At 37.8% G+C, this 24,954-nt stretch overlaps 3 protein-coding genes across 5 annotated transcripts; 1 reads left to right on the forward strand and 2 right to left on the reverse strand.

Moving 5' to 3' along the window:
* On the reverse strand, window positions 1–9,199 carry LOC102721568 (calmodulin-binding transcription activator CBT). Its single transcript, XM_006658503.3, has 13 exons — window positions 9,119–9,199; window positions 8,337–8,462; window positions 6,927–7,042; window positions 6,748–6,836; window positions 5,976–6,021; window positions 4,984–5,152; window positions 4,674–4,769; window positions 4,513–4,598; window positions 3,599–3,976; window positions 2,489–3,180; window positions 1,532–2,087; window positions 1,047–1,364; window positions 1–368 (listed from the first exon to the last, which is right to left on the reverse strand). Exons 1-13 carry the CDS (start codon window positions 9,183–9,185, stop codon window positions 324–326), a joined length of 2,784 nt encoding a protein of 927 aa, XP_006658566.1. The 5' UTR covers window positions 9,186–9,199; the 3' UTR covers window positions 1–323.
* A 5,095-nt stretch (window positions 9,200–14,294) lies between these two features.
* LOC102721854 (ubiquinol-cytochrome-c reductase complex assembly factor 1) lies at window positions 14,295–20,828 on the reverse strand. 2 transcript variants are annotated; one of them, XM_006658504.3, is made up of 7 exons: window positions 20,514–20,828; window positions 19,391–19,604; window positions 17,667–17,833; window positions 16,306–16,430; window positions 15,044–15,104; window positions 14,903–14,951; window positions 14,295–14,801 (listed from the first exon to the last, which is right to left on the reverse strand). In XM_006658504.3, the coding sequence occupies exons 1-7, from the start codon at window positions 20,715–20,717 to the stop codon at window positions 14,719–14,721; spliced, it is 903 nt and encodes a 300-aa protein (XP_006658567.1). In that variant the 5' UTR covers window positions 20,718–20,828; the 3' UTR covers window positions 14,295–14,718. The 2 variants fall into 2 exon arrangements, with proteins under 2 accessions (XP_006658567.1, XP_015695324.1); XM_015839838.1 differs by lacking the exon at window positions 20,514–20,828 and adding an exon at window positions 20,100–20,153.
* Window positions 20,829–20,936: 108 nt separating this feature from the next.
* LOC102712919 (peptidyl-prolyl cis-trans isomerase FKBP20-2, chloroplastic) lies at window positions 20,937–24,954 on the forward strand. 2 transcript variants are annotated; one of them, XM_015839839.2, is made up of 7 exons: window positions 20,939–21,105; window positions 21,208–21,280; window positions 21,407–21,633; window positions 22,409–22,518; window positions 23,417–23,525; window positions 23,686–23,762; window positions 24,527–24,954. In XM_015839839.2, exons 1-7 carry the CDS (start codon window positions 21,060–21,062, stop codon window positions 24,644–24,646), a joined length of 762 nt encoding a protein of 253 aa, XP_015695325.1. In that variant the 5' UTR covers window positions 20,939–21,059; the 3' UTR covers window positions 24,647–24,954. The 2 variants fall into 2 exon arrangements, with proteins under 2 accessions (XP_015695326.1, XP_015695325.1); XM_015839840.2 differs by lacking the exon at window positions 23,417–23,525 and having other exon boundaries at window positions 20,937–21,105; window positions 22,409–22,510.

Here is a 24,954-nt window from a genome sequence, read left to right on the forward strand (position 1 = left end):
AACCAGATAAAAACCACACACTTGTCACTGACTCAGGGCGCTGCTGATTATTGCTATCTTATTAGCATTTACAACATGACATGTACTTGCATCTACATATAATTTGAAGCAGACGCTGCTTATGCCCAGCTCAACGCCAACCAAACGCAAACAATCAGAACAGTTGCAAGGCTAACATCAAATTCATCAGCCAGGGTCAACAAAGCAGTATCAGATCAATTCAGATGGTCCTAAAATGTACAGCATCGGCAAACTGCAGGTTGTCCTAACTTTCCAATGTACAAGAGAAGAACTAGAGAAACTAGCTGTCCCTAGAAGCCATTTCACCTCCTGCGTGCTGCTCCTAGCTGCCCTTCACTGAACTCCAACTGCGCAACACAGCGACAAGCACAACTCAGAAATTGTTTAATTGTATCAACAATATGTGCCAGTGTTATAGCATATTCGACTTATTTATGTAAATGTGTGCAGCACACTGGAAGGCTCGCGGCAGTACTTTTTTTTTTCTTTTTTGAGTGGTGGTGGGGGATAAGCCATGCAACTAAGGGCTTGTTAGTTCGCGAAAATTTTTGGCTTGGATATTACATCGAATGTTCGACCCGATGTTAAAAGACTATTTCTACGACTAATTAAAAAACTAATTACATAAGGTGTCAAGAAACCACAAGACGATTTTTTAAGCCTAATTAATCTGTTATTAGCACATGTGAGCTACTGAAGTAGTTATGACTAATCATGCACTAGTTAGACTCAAAATGTCCGCCTCGCAAATTCCTTTCAAACTGTGCAATTAATTATTTTTTAATTATATTTAATGCTCTATACATGTGTCTAAAGATTTAATGTGACACGTGAACGCAAAAATTTTTGGGAACTAAACAGGGCCTAAACTACTAAATTATATTTGGTGAGGAATGCCTACAATACTAATTGCAAAGGATATAATGGGAATGTAAAAATCATTAGGGATTATGGAATGACTCAAACAAGAAACAATAGTTGACACATCACATGCTAGCCATTACTGAAGAAACTAAAAAAATTACCTTGGCCTCCTCATGAGTAACCTTCATCCTCCGGTACTCCTGTTGTGCCTTGTAAGAACGGAACAAGGCTTGAACACGTACCACAGATCTATTGAACCTGTCCTCAGCTTGTTGCCGGCCGGCCTGGAAGAAGTCTTCTTCTGCGGTACTTGCTGGTTCTGCTTCTGCATCGACAGTCATAACTACTGGCATTCCAGATGCAATCCCACGCAAGCCTTTTCTCTTCTTTCTCCATCGCAAAATTGCTTTCTCCACAATTCCAACAGACCATATTACCTTTCGGTACTGCCTTCTCACTTGATGACCTCGGTATGCAGCCTGAGCAAATAGTATAGTCATTACAGTGTCCAATACGCATGATACGCACAGAAACTTCTTTTTTTTTTTCCTCCATAAATAAGAGTAGTGAATTATTGAAATGTCGAATGAAATCATTTTGGCCTTCCACAAATCAAAACATGCAACAAGAAGATATAGAAGCTTACTTGTATCCTGATAACTTGTCTTCGCATGTTAATGAAGTTCCTCCTCATCTTCCATGTACGGAAATGACTCTGTATTCGTGCAGCAGCTCTCATCGCTTTCTTTCTGTTGTAGTTCCGGAATGCATGCTGAATCTTCATAGCAGCAACTATCTCAGATGCTTCAAGCTCAGGATTAGCCAATTGAATTGCTTTTGTTTGAAGCTTAAGAGTTCTCTCCCTGAGTGCAGCCTGGATATTACTGGCAGCATCAGCAGCATTACGATAGGCTGCTAAAGATTCTTTCAAGCAAAGTTCTTGTTCACTAAGGTTCTCAAACTTCTCGCTTTGTACTTTTGTTAGTCTCGTCTTTGACGGCGATTGCTCAGCATCCTTGGAGAGTGACATGGCCTCAAAATGTGCAGTCAATCCTTTCTCAGCAAGATATGCTGCCAGGCCATCGTAACCTTGTCTTGCCGCAAGATCAGCAGCAGTTAATCCAGCAGGGGATTGACTAGTAGGATCTGTAACTAAGCTTGGATTTGCTCCAGCAGACAGAAGAGCAGCAACCATTCTTTCCCTAGAAGATGAGACTTAAAAAGTTGAGCACAAGAAAGCCATCAAAATCTGACTCAATCTATTCCAACAAAAGTGTAACCGAGATAATCTATTACTAGTCACCTCCAGAAAACATGAACCAAACGTGTCTAAAATCACACTACAATAGAAAACACTGCTCATGCTTTATGACCCTTCCAGATGTAGCAGGTTGTCATAACAAAAATCGCTCATCTTGTCTAACAGCTGGTATTGGTTTATCATCAGTCAGCACCAATCAAGTTTGACTTACAAATAAGCAGAACACATAACAGCTGCCAGAACTGATGCAGTAAATGGGTTCTTTAATTTTTTATATTATTCTGTCTATGTTACTCAGCAAAATAAAGGATAGAAATATCAGGAGAGAGAGAGAGAGGGTACCTCCCGTAATATGCAGCCCAGTGCAAAGCTGTCCAACCAGAAGAATCACGGAAATCCAAGGAGAATCCCGACAAAGAAAATAATCGAATAGCCCAAGTATAACCAAGGAAAGAGCAAAGATGGATAGCTCCTTGCCCTAGATCATCACGGCCCGTAGACTTATGGCCTTCCATTACCATTTCAACAAGCCACTCTTGCAATCTATTTCGCAAAACTAGTTCAAGCAAGTTTTCAGTAGCAGGAACATTTGTGACTTCTGAATCACTAAGAATATTCCATAAATCCATCCATTCCTTCTCTGGTGATGCTGAGATGAGATTGGAAACTTTGGAACCCTCTACAAGCAACTTTGGTGCTATTTTTTTCTTGTTTGTGGCAAACAACAAACGAGCTAGTCTCATCTGCATCTGAAGATTTAATCTTTTGTGCTCGTCCTCAGATGATGGCAACCTACCCTCCAAGGAACTACCATGCATAACATGATATGTGAAACTGCAAATCTCACTGATTGGTGTTTTCCCATCCAAAGTCAAATAAAAATCCACTTGTCCAGGTGTATGTGGTCCAATCATGAAACGATAAACACCAGTTTGAACAATATCTCCGGCAACACATTGGTCACCAAAGACACCATACATAGCAGACCCAGTCAGATGCTTGTATTGCTCATAGAAGTTTCCAACCACCACGACCTATAATTCAACAGCCATCAATACTTTAGCAATTTGCAATTTGATACAACATGTGGATTATGCACGTAATCCTACATAACATGTATCTATTCAGTTATGAAAGCAACCATCCAACCAGGAGGTAACTTGTACTACCTCCGTTTTCATATTGTAAGACTTTCTAGCCTTGCCTAAATTTATCAATTAATAAATGTATATAATTTATATATATGTCTAGATTCATTAACATCCATATGAATCTAGGCAAGACTAGAAAGTCTTACATTGTAAAACGGAGGGAGTAGATAATAAAAACAACAATTTTGTAACTGAAAACAGATGAAAATGGAACACAACTTTCCCATCAAAATTTAACAGTTCAATAATGGTATCGTAAAACTAGAAAGCATGTAAGTTTGCCAGATAGGAAAAGGAAAACCTTGGTAGTCTCAGTAGAATAAGCCCATTCTGGGGAGATCTCAGTAATCTTGAATAGTCCATTGGTCACTGGACGGAAGCTCTGTGTAACTAAGCTTGGATTATCTCCTAAACCAGTACTTTCATCATCCAAGTACTTCCACAGTCCAAGACTGTTCTGCCTAGCAGGCACATCGTTAGGAACAGGTACTTTACCATCCATTGGAGATTTCACCAATGACCTTGTAAATTGATCTGATTGAGAATCTACATCAGACATCAGAAGAGATTGAGTCTGGTCTCCTTGATGCTTCAGAGCTCCGAAGTGATCTTCATTTACTTGATTAAGGCCATGATTTGTACTATAAACTTCTGACGCCACATTGAATGATGGTATTGCCTATGCAAAAATGTGTGCATAAACGTTTGCAGAAATAGAATTCATGAATACTGAAAGTGCATACTCATATTTATCATTCATCCACACTCCACATCGCTTGGAGATAAAACATGTTCTAATCAAAAAACAAGATATGAAAGTTCTAAAGAACTAAAGACTAAAGAGAGTAGTTTTTCCGGCCACCTTGCACCATAACCAGATTAGCAGAATAGCAACTTGTGCATTATGTTTGATACATTATGACTATATAGAATACCTATTAGTTCACAGGAAGCATTGCATATTCATAATACAGAAGAGACCCTGCATATCGATAAAGATTGCATGAAGCCAAATGCTACTCTCAATTCCAGAGTTTCTGCCAGGTATGATATGCTTAAAGCTTAGATTTGATCAAGGAAATCTAAAAGAATAGCATGAGTTCCAGAATTGTAGTGAAATTTGTGTGCAATTCAAATCACAGAGTGAAATTCGTGTGCAATTTAAATCACAGGGCATACCAGTTTAGAACCCATAGGTTATAGCAGCTAACTTACATTACTTGCCATACTGGTCTTGAAGGTGTTGACTCCAGAATTCTTTGGTCCGTTATTAACCTCCTGACTGGATGCAAAGGGACCACCTGTTTTATGCAATAAGCAGGATTATAACTATAGAACAGTAATATCAAAGGTCATAGCTTTTTAAAAAATCCCACCACAAGCAGCAGCATCAATTTTTGGGTCGTTTTTTATAGATGACTCCAAAAGATTAGCCCAAAACTCCTCCAGGCTAGAATCATGATTGCCAGTCTCTGCATGATGAACAATCCAAGATACAATGTGTAAGAAAATGTACAGAGAGGAAAAGCCTACAAAAATTTTGACATAACAATATGGAAAAGGGATGAGAAACCAAAAACTAGAGGCCAAACTTTAGGACAACGGGGCATAAAATTTTCTGAACATGAAGCTGGCAAAGAAGCACATTTATATCCAATAAATATTCAGGATTCAAGCATGCCTCACCACTGGAAGCTGATATGCCACCATGTGAATTAATTTCCTCTGGCACAGATAGCTCAGCATGAGCAGAGGTTGAATCTGCAGAGGTCAGAGGAGAGGTGTAATGGATCAAATTCACTGTAGGAACATCTGCAACTTCAGGTTCTGAGTTCGGAGGAGCCATTGCATTTTCCTGATCGAGATAAACAGATTAAGAAACTGAGCATAGCAGAAACTATATATATGTAGAGGATTACCCTTTAAGGATCTTGTGATCTCAAAAAATGTCTACTTGGAGCTATCCACGAAATATCTTATGGAATGAAGGGGATGAGTTTAGACTACGGAATACACTATCACTTTGTTTTGAAGGAGAGAAGATTTGACATGCATAACAGCTTCAAAAGTACTCCCTCCGTCCCAAAATGTAAGCATTTCTGAGGTTTGAATCTTGTGCCAAAATATAAGCATTTATGACACTATTCACAGTACTATTTATCCCATCAATCATTTCACATTCAAATTCTTCTTGTTTTATCCCTACCTACCCTTTCATCCCCATTCATTCCTCATTTATTAAGGAGCACCATAGTCTTTTCTTCTTAACCTTAATTTCTACTAAACAACCTAGAAACACTTATATTTTGGTATGAAAATAGCAGATAAGTATAGCTGTTAAGCTTCCTTCGCCCACAGAGCTTAATAACTCTTTGCATAAAAGAAACAGAGAACAGTGTGCTCTGTTGTGTCACATCAGTTCATGCAGTGTAGGAAATACAAACGAAAAAATATACAAAATTACAAATAGCAGAAAGAATGTGATTAACCAAATGTAGGCCTTTTCTATTTTTTATTGACAAATAGTGTCTTTTATCATGAGATCTACATAAGATGGAAAAGAAGAACGTAAAACGCTAAATGAGTTACTGAATGTTAGTAATTTAGAACACCTCCTCAGTCCAGCATACGAAAGGAATATTTACTGCAAAATAGAAAACAAGAAAGAAAAAAAATACCTCGGCTGTATGACGATAATGCACAAGAACTATACGCTCCAAATCTCTGAATACAAGATAACCAAGAACCATATCAGCAAACAAAAATTGCAGAACCATATCAGCAAATAAGAGTTGCATGCCATATCCATCTATTTTTGCATCTGAACGTAATGTGCAAAGTACAATTTATGGCATATCTAAGCATTCCATGACCAAACACAGCTTCTTTTGGGGCAGAAATCCATTCTAAGGTTAACAACATAAAGTTTGACCACACTCTCGTTCATAGAATATGTTATCACATTCATCACAAATTACTGCAGATGCCTCAACTAACACATTGAAGTGGGAGGAAAAAATGGTAACAGTAATATCAGTTATACTGTACAAAAAGCTAGCTTATCCATTATCAGCAAATGAAATAAGTGCAATATCCTACCACTAGTATAAAGCAGTTTTCCAGCTCAAAGAATAGAAGATTTGTGCTAAACTTCAGACAGGTTTGAGAAAGCACACAAAAAAAATGGGGTTTTCTAGTTCAATGTTAACAAATATTTGAATATATTATTTTTGTCTTTTTGACATAGTGAATGTAGCCATATTGACAGCAAAATGTATTAAGAAGCATGTATTAGCTAAATAATAGTAGCCACTAACCAGTTCTTACAATCTTCTGAAAAGAGCATGGTCTACTTGCAGATAATACCATAAGATACAACGAACGATGCAAATCGATTTTGTAAAAAAAAATTGATAAAACAAAAGAGACATGTTGGAGTTTAACTCTTACTTGTCAAGTAGCCAGTAGCATCTTCGAAAAAAATTTGGATCATCTTCACCTCGAGCATAATAGACATGAACCCTTTCTTCATTACCAATCTGCAAAACAACACAAATCAATACCAGTAAAGGGGGTACTAGAATATAGCAACAGTCAGGCAATTTGGGTTTCCCCCTCCATAGGTTCACCTTCAATTTTTCATGAGCTTCTTGGACTGTCCTGCCATCCTTCTTTTTTTTCCAATTATGTCCATCCTTACGGAAATTCCTGACAACTTTGCGATCATAAAGAACGACAGTACCACCTGATTTACAAGAAAGTTACTACACATGCTTGATTGGAATGATACAGACCAATTTCTGATAGCAACAGGATGGAATTAGATATTGAAGACTAAGATATCATTCATGAAAGCATGTGACAATTTTCAACATAATTTCAAGAGGTAAAATCCTCACAAGGTAATGCAATCAGAAACATACCCTAGTTAGATGAATGCAAGAATAGTTACACCCAAGGAATTATGCTGTTAGCATAAAGAAATTTCGAATAACTAGTCTCCTTTATGGAATATCATATATGATAGAGTGATGTTTTACTGGTGAAAAAAGGATGTCATGACAAATAGCTACTAAAAACTACATATGTGAGTGAACAGATAAAAGGTCAGCATCAAAGTGAACATAGAGAAGCCTGACAACTGGAAAGAGCGAAACAATAAAAGAAAGAACAAGCAAAAATTAAGCTGTAATTTACAGTCAACGCAGACAAACGCATTCATGTTACACGTGATCACATATTCTGTTATGATTGTAGAGTTAGTATTTTGAAAAGTTAATACTCAAGTTTAGTAGCTAAAACAAAAAGGACAGCATAAGAACAAGGACTAAAGTCCTGTGCATGTGGGGTAACAGAAAGATGTTCATAAACACAAAATTGTAGTTTGAATCCCCAACAACAAAATGTTCCCATACAAACAAAATCAAACAAAGAAGTTTTATTAAAGCTCAATTAAAGTAGTCTGCAATATTGTGTGCAAGATTAGGTTTCTGCCAAATAATAAATTCAGGTAACTGACAAATAGAAATATGTAGGTAAATATCTACATTTCGAGCAACATTAACTAATTTGGGAGCACATTTTTTTTACATACAATATTGCATAATCTCTTATGACCCTAGAGATGGTACTCCAATCAGAATTGTAAAAATACAGCTCCTGGTGCACAAAACATTTCAGAACAGGAGCAATTTCATTCAATCATATGCATTCTACATGTCTTTCAGTACTTAACATGCTTTCATCCATCTATTCTCTCTCAAGAACTAAGACAAAGATGTGACGCTCAAATGCTCTCAACACCCCAAGTACCGTCGCTAAATCACCATCACACTGTTTCAAATGCTCCAATGCTTCAGGTTTTTTTTTCACACAAGACATAGCCAATCCAAAAGATCAAGAAACGGCGGCCTTCCTGCACTCAACACTTGAACCATCAACATGTCCCTATGCTCTGCTCCCTTCAGTTCACATTCGTACCAACAACTAAAAGAACATGGCAACTACAAACAGGGTGTAGGGGGTGCATGAACACATACTCACGGGCTTGTCGACCGGCTGTGCATGGATCTTGAACCTTGCGTGGTTCGACAGTATCGCGTAGATCTCATTCGGCCGGAACCAGCGCGCCGCCGCCTCCGCCACCAGCTTCTCATAGTTCAAGTCTGCCGCGACATACACAAGCAAGAACTCAGCTCAAAAATGATTCATATATTTCAACCGCAAAAGATGGAAAACAGCACAAAATCGGTGTCCTAAAACATCAGTACAAAGTTAGCTTACAAAAACACAAGAATTTCAGCTAGTGCAAATCCATGAAGCCTAGCGGAACGAAATTTCAAGCTTAAGATGCAGAAATGATCAGATAGATAAAGGAATTGAACAGCCAAAAACAACCACCACAAATTAAAGAGCATTCGATCAAATTTCCAACAACTCAAACAAATAAGCAGCACAAAAAAGCAAAACAAAAAATATTTTTTTACAAAAATACCACTTCAATCAAGCTTCCAAACTGCAAACAGAAAGGATTATCCGCAAAACAACACCTGGTTCTGCAGTCAAATATGGGGGAAATGTATGAACAGTGACACGCCAAAACCCACCAAACCACAGGAGCAGGAAACATCAAACGCTACCGGCTCGAAGTCGAACCGAATCATGCCAAACAAGAGAGCACAAAAAAACAAAACACCACGAGAACCACAGGAATCGCGGCGCTAAACTCAATCGAGAAAACATTAGAGAAAAAAAAAGAAGATAAATAGAGGAAGTAGACAAGGCCGCGCGCGGTCGGATGGGGGTGGGCGGCAACGGAAACCTGCGTAGGTGAGGAAGCCGTGGATCTCGGAGTCGACGAGCGGGTCCCATCCGCCCCCTCCCGCCATGGCCGCCTCCCCTCCGCCGCGCGAGGGCGTTGCTCTCTGCCTCTCTCTCTCTCTCACTCTCTCGCGGAGGAAGACAACGAGGAGGAGACTTTAGAAAGAAAAGGGAAACGGCGAGAAAATTCAGTAACAAATAATTTAATGTAAAAGGATGCTACTCCCAAAAGTATTTAAAATAAAAATCTGCCCGTGGGGCCCACCTGTCAGAAGCAGACTAGTGAGGTGGTGGTTGGCTGCATGCTTGGCAGCACCAGCGGCTGGCCGGCTGGCGGCTGCAGCTCTGCTTCCTTTTTGGTGTAATGGAGTACTACTAATAAGCTGCGTTCTTTTTATAAGACAGTAGTTATATGCTCTTTTTCGCAACGAAACTATATTTATATCAATAATAAAAAATAAAAGATTATATTTATAAAAAATATTGTAATGGCATAAAGAAATTTTGAATAACTAGTATTCTTTATGGAATATCATATATATCTTTTCTATAAAAAAATAAGTCGTTTAACATTTTAGAAAAATTTAGAAAGTGAACACATGAAAACCGAAGAATAATCCCAGGCTAAGTTAGTAAAAGAACACAAGTTAGTAGGCTCATTTTATTAGTTGATAAAACATAACGGATAAAAGATTATCTAATTTTTTCTAAGTTGTAAAAAATTTTCTGTGTAGGACTAAAAAGTCTTACAATGTGAAACAAATAAAATATTTAATAATATAAGTGATAAAATTGATGACTATAAAAACTAAAATCTGCACTATAAATGAGAGGCAATAAACTTCTACTCCATCCCATAAAATAAGACGTAACTACCATAAACATAAAGATTAAGTGGGACTTGTAATCACCTCGTTGTTTAGATTACTTAGGTACATAGGTACATGTATGTATGCATATATAATATGGTTGAACGTTTTTATAGTGAAGAATTTAAAATAAATTAAATTTAAAGAAACAATATGTGCTAGTTAATACATGCTTGCACGCACACCTTATATTATGGAAGAGAATAAAAAATAGTTAAATATTATATTATAAGATGGAGAGAGTGTATATAATTTTTTTAAAAAAAATATTATGATTTAAAACGTGTGCGTAAAATCCAAAGAATAATCTTGGGCGTGGCCCCATGTGGCACGAATGGGCCCACCTGTTGGTCTCTTGAATCGGGCATTGACACGTTGTAGGTATTACTGTAGGAACAAATCGTTTTTCTCGAATAGGAAAAGATCAATTTTGGGGGGAAAGGTTTAGCGTTATGCTGGTGCTCCCTCCGTGAGTGGTTATAAGTTTGTATTAGGCTATAAATGTTTTGGTTTATTTAGATTAATATATAAACCAATATATATGTTTTTATATAAAAAATTTATTTCATCCGTTTCGTAAGGTATATATATATATATATGTATAAATTTATTAGCATATAAATCTAATTATAGCATATAAATCTAGAAATATCAGAAAGTGGATAACTTTTGCACAGATCAATCAATCACTCAAGTCAGTGTAGAATTGGTGCCGTTCGTCCTAGAAAAATATAAAGATCGAGTCACTTGACACCGGGAAATTGCTTGACGAAACGTTGCACCTTGGCACCATGCCGCAATTTGTGATGGCAGCACCTACGAACTAACGCTACTTGTGTACTATTATTCCGTTTCTAGGGGTGGGGTAGTCAATATTGGCCGTGTTTGTGACTAAAGGTGGGGTGGGTTAGTTGTCTGGCGCGAAAAACGTACTAATACATTAATACATTAGTATATAATTAATTATTAGAAAATATATTAATATAAATTTTTAAAATAATTTTTTTATAGAATTTTTTAAAAAAAATACATCGTTTAACCGTTTGAGAAACGTACGCGCTAAAAAAGAAGTGGTTAAGATAATAAGCCATGCTGCCGAACGTGACCATTGTGGTTTTGCTCGTCTCGTCTGATCCGATCTGTGCCAAGATAACTCTACCACCAAAACAAATGTCCGTGTGCTTTCTCTTCCACGTGTTCATTTATAAAAATGGCACGCGCATCTTCGTAAAAAAAATGCTACATTCATCCTACTTTTAGATTATTTAGTATGGATTTAGATCGAGAAGAAAAAACTATATTGACACTTAATAACCAAGGAATGCACTTAGATGGTAGTGTAGATAGGTTTAAATAAGAAAAAAATTTGAATTAGAAATTATTAATAGGACAAATCATATTGTGAATAGAGCTAAAAATATTTAATGCTTTGATATCATATTTAAATCCCGACAATACTCACGATGCGGGGTCTGCCAATGGATTTGGATCCAATCCAAATCCACTCCAATCCATCTCTTTACTAGCCAGTCTACTAAAACAACCCACCCTAATTATATTTCATTAGAATCCAATCCAAACCAATCCAACTTCAATTTTAGTCCAACCCACACTAAACTATTTAGTTAAAATGGATCCAACCCACTCTAGTAGAATGGATGCGCCCATTTGGTATGTATACACTCGGACCTAAAATTTTAAAACTCGCATTCACACGATAAAAATTTATCAAATTTAACTCAAATTTGGTGGGATGATTTATTATGTGTAAGAGCAATTTTGTGTAAATTTTGATCAATTTCTACATGTGGGTCCCACGTATATCTATTCTCTTATCCATTAGCTACCCAATTAAAAGATCAATTTGCTCTACACGGGTTTAATCCATTTAAAACCTAAAATTAGCTAACCAAATCCACTCCATACCAATCCATCTGTCTTTATAACCCAACCCAATCCAATCCATTTGAAGTAACAATCCATTTGCACTCAACCAAAAACAATCCAAATTAAAACCTAACCCATTTAATCCGTTTCCATCCAACCCATTAGCAGTCCTATGAGTATTTCCTTTTTTACGAGAAAATATTTGCCTTTTGCAAGCACAAATAAATATAATTTGGAGGACGGTACACTAGCCACTCAATATATTATACTTTCTCCATATTTTTTTATATGACGTCGTTGACTTTTATATCACGTTTGACGTTTCTTCTTATAAAAAATATAATTATTGATTATTTTGTTATAGCATGATTTATTATTATAGGAACTTTAAGTATGCTTTATAATTTTATATATTTGATATAAATTTTGAATAAGTCAAATGGTCAAACGTAAATTCAAAAGTCAACGGTGTCATATATGGAGGAAGTAAGAACGTATGACTTCGAATAGCAATAAGTTATACCAGCACAATCATTGCTTTTTGAGGTGATCATTTATCTCAATTTTATTTTGGAACCGAGGTGTAAAACTTTGCTCTCTGATGTGCCCGCATGTGCGCGCGCGCGTATACCATGATTTTATTGATCCCACGTCCGAGAGTCAAAATCACATGATAGCACAAATAGGATCCGCAATATCACGATAATCGAATTTACCACGAGGGCATAATAAACAATGAGCTATGATTTGGTTCGATAAATATCCTAAGAATTTAAAATTTTTAAAAGTTAGAAGAAGAATCCAAAAAAAATTATGGTGATATATCATGATAAATATAACATATCACACGGTTTCACACAAAAAAACACGATTATCAATATCGAAAACCACAGTGATTATCACCATGATTATCATTTTTACCAAAACCGTTACGGTAATAGCTAACTGCCACGCGATAATTGCTCCCTACCGCACGTTTTGATCTCCAAAACTGCAAAATTATATCTGAAAAAAAATTAAATTCAGATCATACAGTTTTGCACTATTATCGTCAACATTCTTTGTGGCTGTTTGGATCAGAAACTTTTTTTAGTCCATTGTCACATCGAATATTTAGTATTAATTAGGAGTATTAAATATAGACTGATAACAAAACTAATTATATAAATAAAGACTATTTCATTAGATAATTTTTTTAGCCTAATTAATCCACGATTAGCAAATGCTTACTGTAGCATTGTATTCCCTAATCATGGACTAATTAGGCTTAATAGTTTCGTCTCGTGAAATAATCCAGAGTATGAGGTAGGTTTTATTAATAATCTATATTTAATATTTTTAATTAGTGTCTAAATATTCGATGTGATAGGATAAAAAATTTGAAGAGAAAAAACAGGGTCTCGGTATCGCAGGCACGGGTTTTCAGCTTGTCAAGCGACAAGTGAAACCCTTAGCGCAACTTTACCAACCTGCCATCGATGGCTCCTCCCTTCAGGTGGGGCAGAGCGGTGATGATGCGGATATATGACTTGTCGCAATCAGGCGAAGTTTCCTGTTGGATTAGCGGCAGCCTCAATTTCGTTTGTCCCATTTTCAACTCTCCTGTTAGGACGACGACGACCAGCATAAACGGAACCTTACGATGTATCCTATACTAGAGTAAATCTTGACTGGTGTGCACTAAACTAGGAGAATAAATTTTGACTGTTGTGCACTTAAAGTCTAGATTTACTGTCATTCTGCATTTCTTCTTTCTTACTGAAAAGAAGAGGTTTTGTTTATCATGTCCTCTTCTACCTTGCGAGACCATTTTCTCCTTACCATATTTACCAATTTTCCACTGTGTATTACTGTATTCTCCCCACAACATCTTTATATCTCATTGCTAGGATGCCAATGAACAGAGGCATGTTAAAGACCATTTAATTATTATTATTTTGTTAAAGCAAACATTTCACTTGTTCCAAGGGCACCAGCTTGAGATTTCTAACTGGCAAAGAAATGAAAAGGTCCCACATGTTCTAAAGTTGAAACCCAAGAGAAGAGAATCCTCGTTATGTTCGGAGGAACATATTCTTGCGATGTGATGTCACTCATGACTGACATACCTTATTTTTGCAGTTGATGGTGCTGCCAAAGCTGGTGCTTCAACGATAGACAGCCAGCACAACAACCAGTATATCAATTCATATGAGAAGAAAGGAATTAGGGGCTCCTTGGATACATGGACCTTTTTTTTTTTTAAGTTCAGTCACATCGGACATTTGATCATTAATTAAGAGTATTGAATATAAACTGATAACAAAACTAATTACATAATAAAGGGTTAGACAAATTTTTTAAGCCTAACTAATCCACGATTAGCAAATGCTTACTGTAGCATCACATTCGTTAATCATAGACTAATTAGGTTTAAACCGATTTGAGAAGCTTAGATCACATTCTTCGCCAACATCACAAACACTAGTACAGATGTAGACAGGTCTGTACGGATACTGGCCTACCCAATCACACGTACAGAATGATGCTCATGTCCAAATCAGCCATGACAAAAAGATGAGACTGCAAACATCCAACCAAGGATAATGTTTGTCCCCACCGTGTGCTCCATTCTGGGAGACCGGGGCGACAGCTAAACATATCGATCACTTGCTTACAATAAAATAAATAAATTTCTAGCTAGAATGAAAATATTAATCATCAAAAAGGGCGATTTGGCAAGGAATCTAAGATAAACAAGTGTATGGAAATTCCTGTTATTTTATGCGCTAATAGAAGGTTTTTTTTGGGGGGGTCATGTTGTTTACCAATCTTCATATGGGATACCAACGTACCATGTCATGTTTCATCGCACGGGCTTTGATGAGCTGGGAGCACTCGGCAACAGGGTTGTAAATTTAAAGTTGCCGGAAAACATAGCTTCTTTATCTGACATCCAAATGTTCAGTTAGAAAAGGACTTAACAAGTCAAAATATTCGCTGAGAAATAACTGCGTTGTGAGAGCATTTATGTGAGGATTAAGAGTAACCTGTCAGTGATAGGCAAGTTGCCTCCCTCCGAGTGTATCGTGCCAATGCCTGCAATTTAGTACAAGAAGATATCTTAGCTCGGTGGAATAACATAGGCGACAAACTTCACTTAGTTGTCTCCATCAGGAAAGGAACTTTGCCTGGATAGCAGGGGCAGCTGCTGCATCCATAGCCTCTGAACCTTCTTCAGCGTACACATTCCTAACATTCAAATCAATTGAGATAATTGTCATATATAATGTTGAATAGTTATATTGCAAAATAAATACTACCTCTGTCCCATATTATATGGAATTTTAACTTTCTATTTGTAATGTTTGACCATTCATCTTATTTAAAAAAATTTAAAAATATTATTTAGTTTGTTTATTATTAAAAGTAGTTTAAGTATTACTTATAAATTTTTATATTTGCACTAAATTTTTGAATAAGACGAGTGGTCAAACATTACAAACAAAAAGTTAAAATCCCATATAACGTGGGATGGAGGGAGTACTTAATTATGAGAGAATAACAGACTTGGTTTTTGACGAATATGTATTAATTCATGCCTACTAGATCAGTCAAATTCTGTAAATGCAATTTAAGAAAATAATCAAAGGGCATCTGATGTTAAACTAGTCAAGTCCAGATAATCATGTGCACAAAGAATTTCAAGAACAATATAAGATTTGTACCAACCGTCAGTTCAATTAACTGTTGTATGTAACATGAATATTCAGGAGAAACTTGGCTCGCCATTCCCAAATTATCAACTCCATGTCCAGTCAAATGGCCAACCAAATTATATTTCATGTGTATTGGGCATTGGCCAGAGATAGAAACAAATTCACATAGACATTTGCTGTTTTTGCTTTTTTTTTTTTTTCAAAATTTCAAAACTATTCAATATTAATAACTGAAATACATCATACCAAACATTTGGCTAGTTTTGTCCAACCTCCCAGAGTTTATCCAGATACTTGACAATGACATAGTCCAAACACTAAAAGGTCATGACAAAATTTTCTAATGCACTTCCAGTGGCCCGCTCAGCATGAAAGTTATATTCCCCATTCCATCATAATTATTAATTTGATGCTCATGCTTACACTTAGCCGGCCAAACCACAGCATCCTAACTCCAAATAAATAGTTGTTAGTAAATAGTAAAATCATATGATAACAAATATTCCACTCCAGCCAGGACTGGGACTCACCAAACCTACGGCATTAGCATTAATATGAAAACATACTGATATTTTATTAAAGAATGGAAGAAGTTCTATCTTAAAATGGTTGGCTATATGGGAGAACAGGTTAACAAAATAATTTGTACACCAGTTGGAATAGAGAATTGGAGAAGATTTGTATAGTGCATACTGGATGGAATAGAGACTTGCAGAAGATTACAATAGAATTACCTCCAGATGACATTTACAAGATCCTCCTGACGTGCTTCTGGGCTGATTGCAGTGTCATATTTCACAATGTTCCCATAGAATATTTTCTCAAGTTCTTTCATCCATTTTGTCAGCAGCAAGTTAACCTACAAAAGCATTAGCACATTAAAGAACAAACTTTCATATGAGAGAGCATGCACAGAGAGCAATGAATCTTGAAATCATGAATGAGAAACTGTTTTGATCAAATACAGGTTCAGTGTTTTTAGATAATTTCTCCATTTTTTGTTTCTACCATAAACTAGAACAAACATGCTATGATATTTTTAACATTATACAAATAATACTGGCTTTCATTAGTGGGGACTTCCACAGAAGGAAGACATATCTATTTTTTACAACATACTCATAACTTATGGTTAGGGGTTAACAAGCTGCTACTAGTTCAACGTTTCAGTACATAAATTATGGTGACCATCTCCACATGCCATCAACAGTCCAAATGAGAAACAAGGATGATATTACATAAGTGAAAAACAAAAAAGATAAACAGCACAACTTCCATATGCAATATCAGAAATTTTGCTAAATTGATTCTAGTGATAACTACAAATAGTAAAATGACAGCATTAGGTACAATGTTTAGGGCATTGTTTGGGTGCGTCTCAACCCTGGTCAATCCACACATATAGACCAGCAATCTGAACTGCAAATCTGGACCATACACATGGATGGGCCAGCATTTTGATCCATCAAAATGAAGCCTAGAACAGACAGATTTTTTACCCAAAAGTCCCAACCCCATACAAGCAGATGCATATTCCATGATTGGAAAAGAACTAATGACAGCCAGATGACATCAATTCAATTAGATAGGTCAACCATTATTACAGCCTATTTTGAACATTGGTGAGTGATTGTTTAGCTTTTTCATGGAAAAACCAAATGGCATATTTGCAAACGAAAAATAATTGGTGAATAAAATTGTTATATACGTATTCTTAGCGAACTAAAAGCCAAGCCTGGAGAATAAACTTCGGTGGAAAAACCCCAAAATCAACTCCAAATTTAAGGCTGAAAATTCAAATTTTGGCTTATAAGCACAAGCAGAAGCAAAAAGATGGGGGGTGCAAGATTCTTGAAGATCTCAAGTTGAACCAAGAAATTTGGTATTCACAGAAGTGTCACATATCTCGCACAAAAGATAGATACGATGATCTGAGATTGTATGATGCTAATGCATATTTTTACTAATTGGCAGATATTCTCAGGGATAAATAAAGAGGATTAACACCATCACATTCAACAACCAAGATGATAGCGAATACATACACCATTTAACCTCAGGCAGCTAATACTCTTAGAATGTATGAACAGCTTACCCCAGCTTTTGAAACTCTAAGCTCCACATCATGATTGTAAATTTCATAGATGTACTGCCCAAATTTAACACCATCCTTCCCTTCTTCCTTCAAGCGACGTAGAATGAGCCACATATGTAGAACAAGTAATGAAAATGTTGTTTTAAATGTTTTTTCCAACTGAAACACTGCAAAAGAAAATTATCAGAGATTTCCGACCAAATATATCTCAAACACAAAAGGATGGAAGTGAAACAAAGTTATCAAAACAGGTATTAGTAGCTAATGCATACAAGCTTATCAGCGCTAAAAGTATGTTCTTCAGATATAAGGCCTATCTACAGATATGGCATATTATACATACTATATTCTTAGAGTCCATTAGTCCAATACAGCCTCCTTCCATAAACAAGCATACATAACTACATCTAATGCACTTCTACATGTTAAATTGGCAATGAAGGTATGCTACTTCAGGGTTGGAGTTATTGATTCTGGAAATATGCTGACTCATGCTCTAGTATATGTGATAGATAACTCGACCCCAAACATCATTTCATTTTCAGAACTAAATAAAGACTTGGAAGTCTGGGGATATAGTATAATATACAGTTCCACTATGCTCACTAACTAAAGATGCTCCTGCTCATGGGAATGCCGTTTGGATATTTACAGTGTTCAAACTGCAACTCTGATCTCTAATTTCAATTGTAATGAGAAAAATGTTGACTTGAAACATGTCTGAAAAAAACAAAATTCTGTACCAAACAACAGTGTATTATGGTGGGCATTGCATATTGTTCATAGGAACTCGATCATGTAACAATACTAGTGCTGATTAACACCAGCAATTTCTTCTAAATAAAGTACACTCCATCCAACAATATAAGCATTTCTATGTTATTTAACTGAGATTAAGGTTGAGAAAAAACTTTGGTTCCCCTCATTTAATGAGAGATGGTTGGGGATGGAAGGGTGATTGGGGATAGGATGTAGTGGTAGATAACGAGCCGGATCAGCTCATTAAAGCTCAGCTTGTTTGGGCATGTCATCTTAACAAGCTATATCTCTTTTCAATCATCTTTATAATTTTAAACATACCAATTTACCATAATGTAACATAATAATAGACACTAACTAATAAAGAACTCACTAAATATAGATAGTTTAGATGTAATTACAAGACTAAGAACTACTACCTCCGTCCAATAATATAAGGGATTTTGGCAATGCAACCAAAATCCCTTATATTTTGGGACGGATGTGGTAGTTAAGAAGTTTTAGTGATATTTTATACCGAGCTAAAGAACTCACTAAATACACGAGGATCTAGTGATCTTTTATACTAACAAGACAAATGAGCAGCTCGCTAGCTGGCTTGTTAAGCGCACGAGATAAAAGCCTAGATTAGATCGACTCATTAAGACTACAAGTTTGAGTCAATCCAAGTCAAGCTCAATACGAGACATGAGCTTCAAGCTTTTTGTCCACCCCTAAAAAGATGGGAAGAAATTTGAATTGGAGGTGATTGATGAAACAAGTAGTAGTGTATAATGCATATATCCTTGGACAAAATTCAAATGCTTGAAATGTTTATATTGTTGGATGTAGGGAGTAGCAGTTATGTATACTTTAGTCTAGGAGATCTAGGAACAGAACAAAATTCAACAAAACAACATGATCAATAAAATGCATAATATGAGTTAAGAAAAGGGACAATTTTTTTAACAAGCATGAAGGCGTACCATCATGGATATCAGACTTGTCAACTTGAGAAGTGATGCGATGATAAACAACATTGGCCCCTCTAATGGACTTGCTTTGCTTACTGTAGAACAGCAAAAGCGTGAGCATGAAACGCTTAATGCCCTCAAACTGTGGATCTTCCACTCTAAGAGGGGAATCAGGAGGCAATGCCAGTGAACAGGGCTTCGACAGAAACATAGAATTCAGTCTGACCTGCAAATGAGAGAATTTATCACTACAATGGTAATACAGAAATATGAAAGCTAGAAATGAATCAGTAATGTAAATATATTACTCAAAAATGTCTCACTATTAATCAAACCTTCATATTTTTTAGTACGCATGAGAGACATCTAACTTTTTTTTTGAAGCCCGTTTGATGGGTTGTTTGAGAGACATCTAACTGGATTCAGGAGTAGCAAGCAACAGTGGTTGTATGCCACTGAAGAAAAATATACTGATGTGGAGTAGGCAATAACCATTTGAATTTCCCTCAATATCCTCCCATTGCTACCTCACCAAATTCAAAACAAGCTATGGCCTTACTTGTATTCTTTCAAAATCATTCAAATACTCACTGTCACTCGGTTCTGCAGTCATCCAAGAACCCCCAAAATGGAAAAAAGAACAATATACAAACAGCTAGAAACTCATATGTGACCAGTGGTTATTTGCACATTTGAACTTGGAAAATAGAGAGCAAGATACATCGATGATCTCAAAAGGATTTAGCTTTGCACACGACATATCCGAACTTTTGGATTCACAGAAGATTGCCATAACAGTTCCATGGACGCCTGATACATGCCATGAAAATGCTCCCGAGTTCCAGAACGAAAGCTCGCAATTTAAGAAATAGCTATTCACCGCAGGAGAAAATTATGTAAAGAAAGCAAATTTAAGCATGTCCTTAAATTGCAATGTACACCGCCACGGTATGCATAAATAGTTGATCCAGATGCAATCTAGAGATTCCTGCGCAAATCGCCTCCTCCACCAAATCCCAACAGCCATTCAGTTGCCTCACTCCTACTCCTAGATCACACGATCCCAGCCAAGCACCAAACGCTAGCGGTAAAGCCGGCATCTCCAGAGATGGGCGAGCGAGCGGTGGCAATATACCTCGGGCCTCGGGCCAGCGGTAGCGGAGGTGGCGGGCGCGCTGGGACTGCGCGACGAGGCGGCCGCGGCGGCGGAGGCCTTGGAGAAGGCTCTGCACGGGGGCTGGGGAGCGGGCGTCCTCCCGACCTCCGAGAAGGCCCTGGAGAGCAGGCGCGACTCCGCCGCGGCGGAGATGCGTGCGGAGGCGGCGCGCCACCGCGACATGGCCTCCTCCCTCGCGCTCGCGGCTGCGCCTGCGGAAAACCTTCCGGCGAGGAGAGAGAGAGAGAGAGAGAGAGGCGAGAGAACTCGTCGGCGGCGGCGGCAATGGACACGCGACGCGAGGCGCAGCCACAGGGCCGGGTATTATTGCACTGTCAGGTGGGCCCCGTCCCCCCCGCGAGGCGAGGCTGGATTTTGGGCTGGGCGCGGTCCACCACCTCTGCTCGTGGACCGTCTCGCGGCTAAACCCCTTATCCCCTTCGCCTCCGGGAGAGAAGAGCAGAGCGGAAGCGGAAGCGGAAGCGGCGCGGCGGCGGCGGCGGCGGCTTCCCGACCCCGGAGGAGATGGAGCTTGTGTCGTCGTCTCGCTCCGTCCTTCCGTACCGCGGAGGTGGGGGTGGCCTCGATCCCTCCCCCTTCGAAAGGTTCGCCGCAGATGGGCGGTTTGTTCGTCGTCTGTTTCATCCGTTTTCCCGGCCGGCGATTCTTGCAGGCCTAGCTGTTGCTGCTCCGTCGAGGACGGCGTCCGGGAGCTCGAGGCGCAGGAGGACAAGCGGATTCGGATGGTAAGCTCCGGTTTCAGCTGGTCGAAATGCTTTGCCGATGCCGTCTGCATTTCGCTGTTCGGTTTCGAGGATTTCGCTGGTGGTTTAGCGAATTGGGGAATCTTTTTCTGTCGTGGAACCGTGCAGCGCTTTGGGTTGCGGCGGGGAGGGGAAGAGCGTGGCGGGGGGGACGATCAGGAGGAGGGCGGCTCTCGCTTTGCTGCTAGCTTCGCCGGCGATGTCGGTGGCGTTCTCGGCGCACGGGAAGACCAAAAGCAAGAACCCTTATGACGAGAGGCGGCTGCTTGAGCAGAACAAGAAGATCCAGGAAGCCAACCGGGCCCCTGATGACTTCCCAAACTTCATCAGGGAAGGTGAGATTGAGAAATCTTGTCCCTGACTTGAGCCTTGCCCGGGCGCCATAGAATAGATAGACTGATTATGTTCTTTTTCTAAAGCAGATACCATGATAACAAATCAAGTTTTGCAATGTAATAGACATCTGATTCTGATAAGCTCAACGCGAGGTTTACTTCCATGAAAGAACTTTTCTTTGTTTTTTTTTAATAACCATAACAGAAAGCTAGAAAAAGAGTGTTAATTTGATGTAGGCCACGTTCAGCGGATGTACTTTTGGGATAAGTTATCTAACGCGGAAAACGTAGTAATAGATTAATACCTGATTAATTGATTATTAATTATAAAAAACTAAAAAAAGATTAATATGGTATTCTAAAGCAACTTTACTATAGAAAATTTTCATAAAAAATACACCATTTAGCAGTTTAGGAAGCGTGCGCATGGAAAAAGAGAGGAATCTGGATAAGAAAGCTACTGCCGAACGTGGCCATAGTTGCATTGATATCTTTGGGTCTTTTGAGTGTATGTATAATTGCTGAAAAGCTGAATGCAATGTTTACTTCCATGAAAAAAAATAATTTGTTTTCTCAGTAACCACAGGTTAAAGTTAATTTGATGGACTTGCATTGATATTTTTTTTGTTTTGTGACAACTTGCATTGATATCTTTGGTCCTTCTGATTATACATATACTTGTTGAGTCAATATGCACAAAGCTGTGTTTCTATAGCTTGTTGTGAATACTGAATACAGAGTACAAGTAATCATATTACCCTTAAACGCAATTCAGGTTTTGAAGTCAAAGTAGTGACATCTGACAGCTACATAACCCGAGACTCTGGGCTAATATATGAGGACATCAAAGTTGGTACAGGCAATTCTCCAAAGGATGGTCAGCAGGTTCTTCCTACTCAGTAACATTAATTGTACTTTCTTTGCCAAGTACATTGAATTTTTGCATGGTTTAACAACACGTACACAGGTTTTTTTGGTACTAGTAAGCCACCAATGCTTTGCAATGGGAAATTGAGTTATAATATAATACTCCCTCCGTTTCATATTATAAGTCGTTTGACTTTTTTCCTAGTCAAACTTTGTTAAGTTTGACCAAGTTCGTAGAAAAAATTAGCAACATTTAAAACATTAAATTAGTTTCATTAAATCTCATTGAATATATATTTATAATATGTTTGTCTTGTGTTAAATACTAATATATTTTTCTATAAACTTGGTCAAACTTAAAGAAATTTGACTAGGGAAAAGGTCAAACGACTTATAATATGAAAATGGGTGAGTATTGATTATTTTTGGGCACATAGATCAAGTAGAAAACAAAAGTTGTTTATTTGTTCTATTTTCTAGTGGACATGATGCACTTCACGTGGGGGAAGTGATTGGTTTTCTTGGTTTTCTCAGGATGAGGGTAGTGATTGGTATTTCTTTCAGATTTCTCACGATGGGAGTGCGCTACGCACTAGGGAGAGGCGATGACTGCACTTTTTAAGTAGTAGAGACAGTAATAGAAATATTAGTTGCATGATATGTTTGAAATTTTGTGACATGGAACTTTCAATCCTATTGAACTACGTCTCCCATGTTAAGCTTGCTCATTTGATTCTCCATGTTTATTATATGCTAGTAAAGGATGGTTTGAATTTTGATTGTGGTTACATTACATAAATTTCTTTACTAGAATCAAGAAACAATTTGCAATATTACAAATAGATTTCTACTAGAGTTTAACATCTGTAGCATATGTTTCCAATTGCATAATACTGATTTCTTTCATGAATTACAGATTATATTTCACTATATCGGGTACAATGAATCAGGCCGCAGGATAGATAGCACCTATATTCAGGGTTCACCTGCCAAAATTCGGTTGGGAAACAAAACACTGGTTCCAGGAAAGTACTCAATAGTATAGCATGTCTCTTCTAGCTTTCTCTCCTTGTCTTTGTGGTGCAAGTACCATTTCAAAGTTACGGTGAATGTTGCAAAGCCTTCATGATGAATCTTGAGGCAATGTGCTGTAACAGATCACTCAATTAAGACATGATACTGCAGGTTTTGAAGAAGGGATACGGGACATGAAACCAGGTGGTAAGAGAAGAATTATTATACCTCCAGAGCTTGGTCCTCCTGTAAGTTACTAACTTACTATCATCGTTTATAGGACATAGCACTTTTTGCTTCATATGATACAATACAATGAACATGAAAAAGAACTTGGATATGAATTGTTCTATGTCATAGGCATCAGGGTTCCTTACTGTAAAGATTACACAAAAAAGTTAGGCCCACTAACGTATGATAAGCCAATAATAGCATTGACAAGAGGATAGTCTACATCATCAAGTGGGAGCTGTTCCATATAAAGCCTGTTTGAAGCCATTATTGTAAACACGTCAGTTATTGATACCTATGAGTAAACATCCCATTGTTTATAGTACATTTTGCCCAAGTTTGTCCTATGAGGTGCCTCCACTAATGGATTCATTTAAAGTAGCGGCTCCAATCTGAGTTTGCCCAAGTTTGTTAAAGAAGCTGTCATCTGGAGAGTGGGGGTCTGGACCTAATACTTCAATGGATTAATATATGTAGTTTTTATGTCTCAGTGATAGAAGATATTATCTTCATTTCACATTATAAGATATTATAGGATGCTAATGATTCTAGACACATATATAAGACATATTCATTGACCCATGGATGAATGTTGGTAGAGCGAAAACATCAAGAAGTGAAGATAAACAATGGCAAGTGGATTTTCATGGAACATACACATTAGCTTAGTAACTGCAATCAGAAACCCTCCCAAATTACATCTTGAGCACCAAACATCCTTGCAGGCTACAGCTAGTAACATGTTACCCTTTGTCTGACATCTGCATTTCGTCTGTTTCAGGTTGGGCCATCGACATTCTTCAGCGCGAAGCAGTTCGAAGTATTCGATGTTGAACTACTCGCTGTGCAGGACTGCCAGCGGAGAACAATAGCCTTCTACTCCGATGTGGTGTGCAGCTGAGCGAAAAATGATCATCGAATCTCCAGTTTGTGTGGGCTGGTGGCAAACTGCATGTGCACTCTAATGTAAATGTCAGAAAAAGGGGTTTTGTTACTGGCCAAATTTCAGAGCTCAAGAACTACGTCGTGGCGCAGTGGGCACTTGTCCTCGCTCACCTCACCTAGTATCTTCTTTCTCCTTTCATATCCAGCTTTTTTTTAGATTTCAGAGTTGCTTGTACTGTAAATGTAAAAGAATGTAACGATGACTTCAGAGTTGGTGCTGCCATGTGATGATTGAAGGAAGGAACAAGTAGCACCTTCGTCCTA

The sequence above is a fragment of the Oryza brachyantha genome, chromosome 7 (genome assembly GCF_000231095.2).
Source record: "Oryza brachyantha chromosome 7, ObraRS2, whole genome shotgun sequence".
Lineage (NCBI taxonomy): Eukaryota > Viridiplantae > Streptophyta > Magnoliopsida > Poales > Poaceae > Oryza > Oryza brachyantha.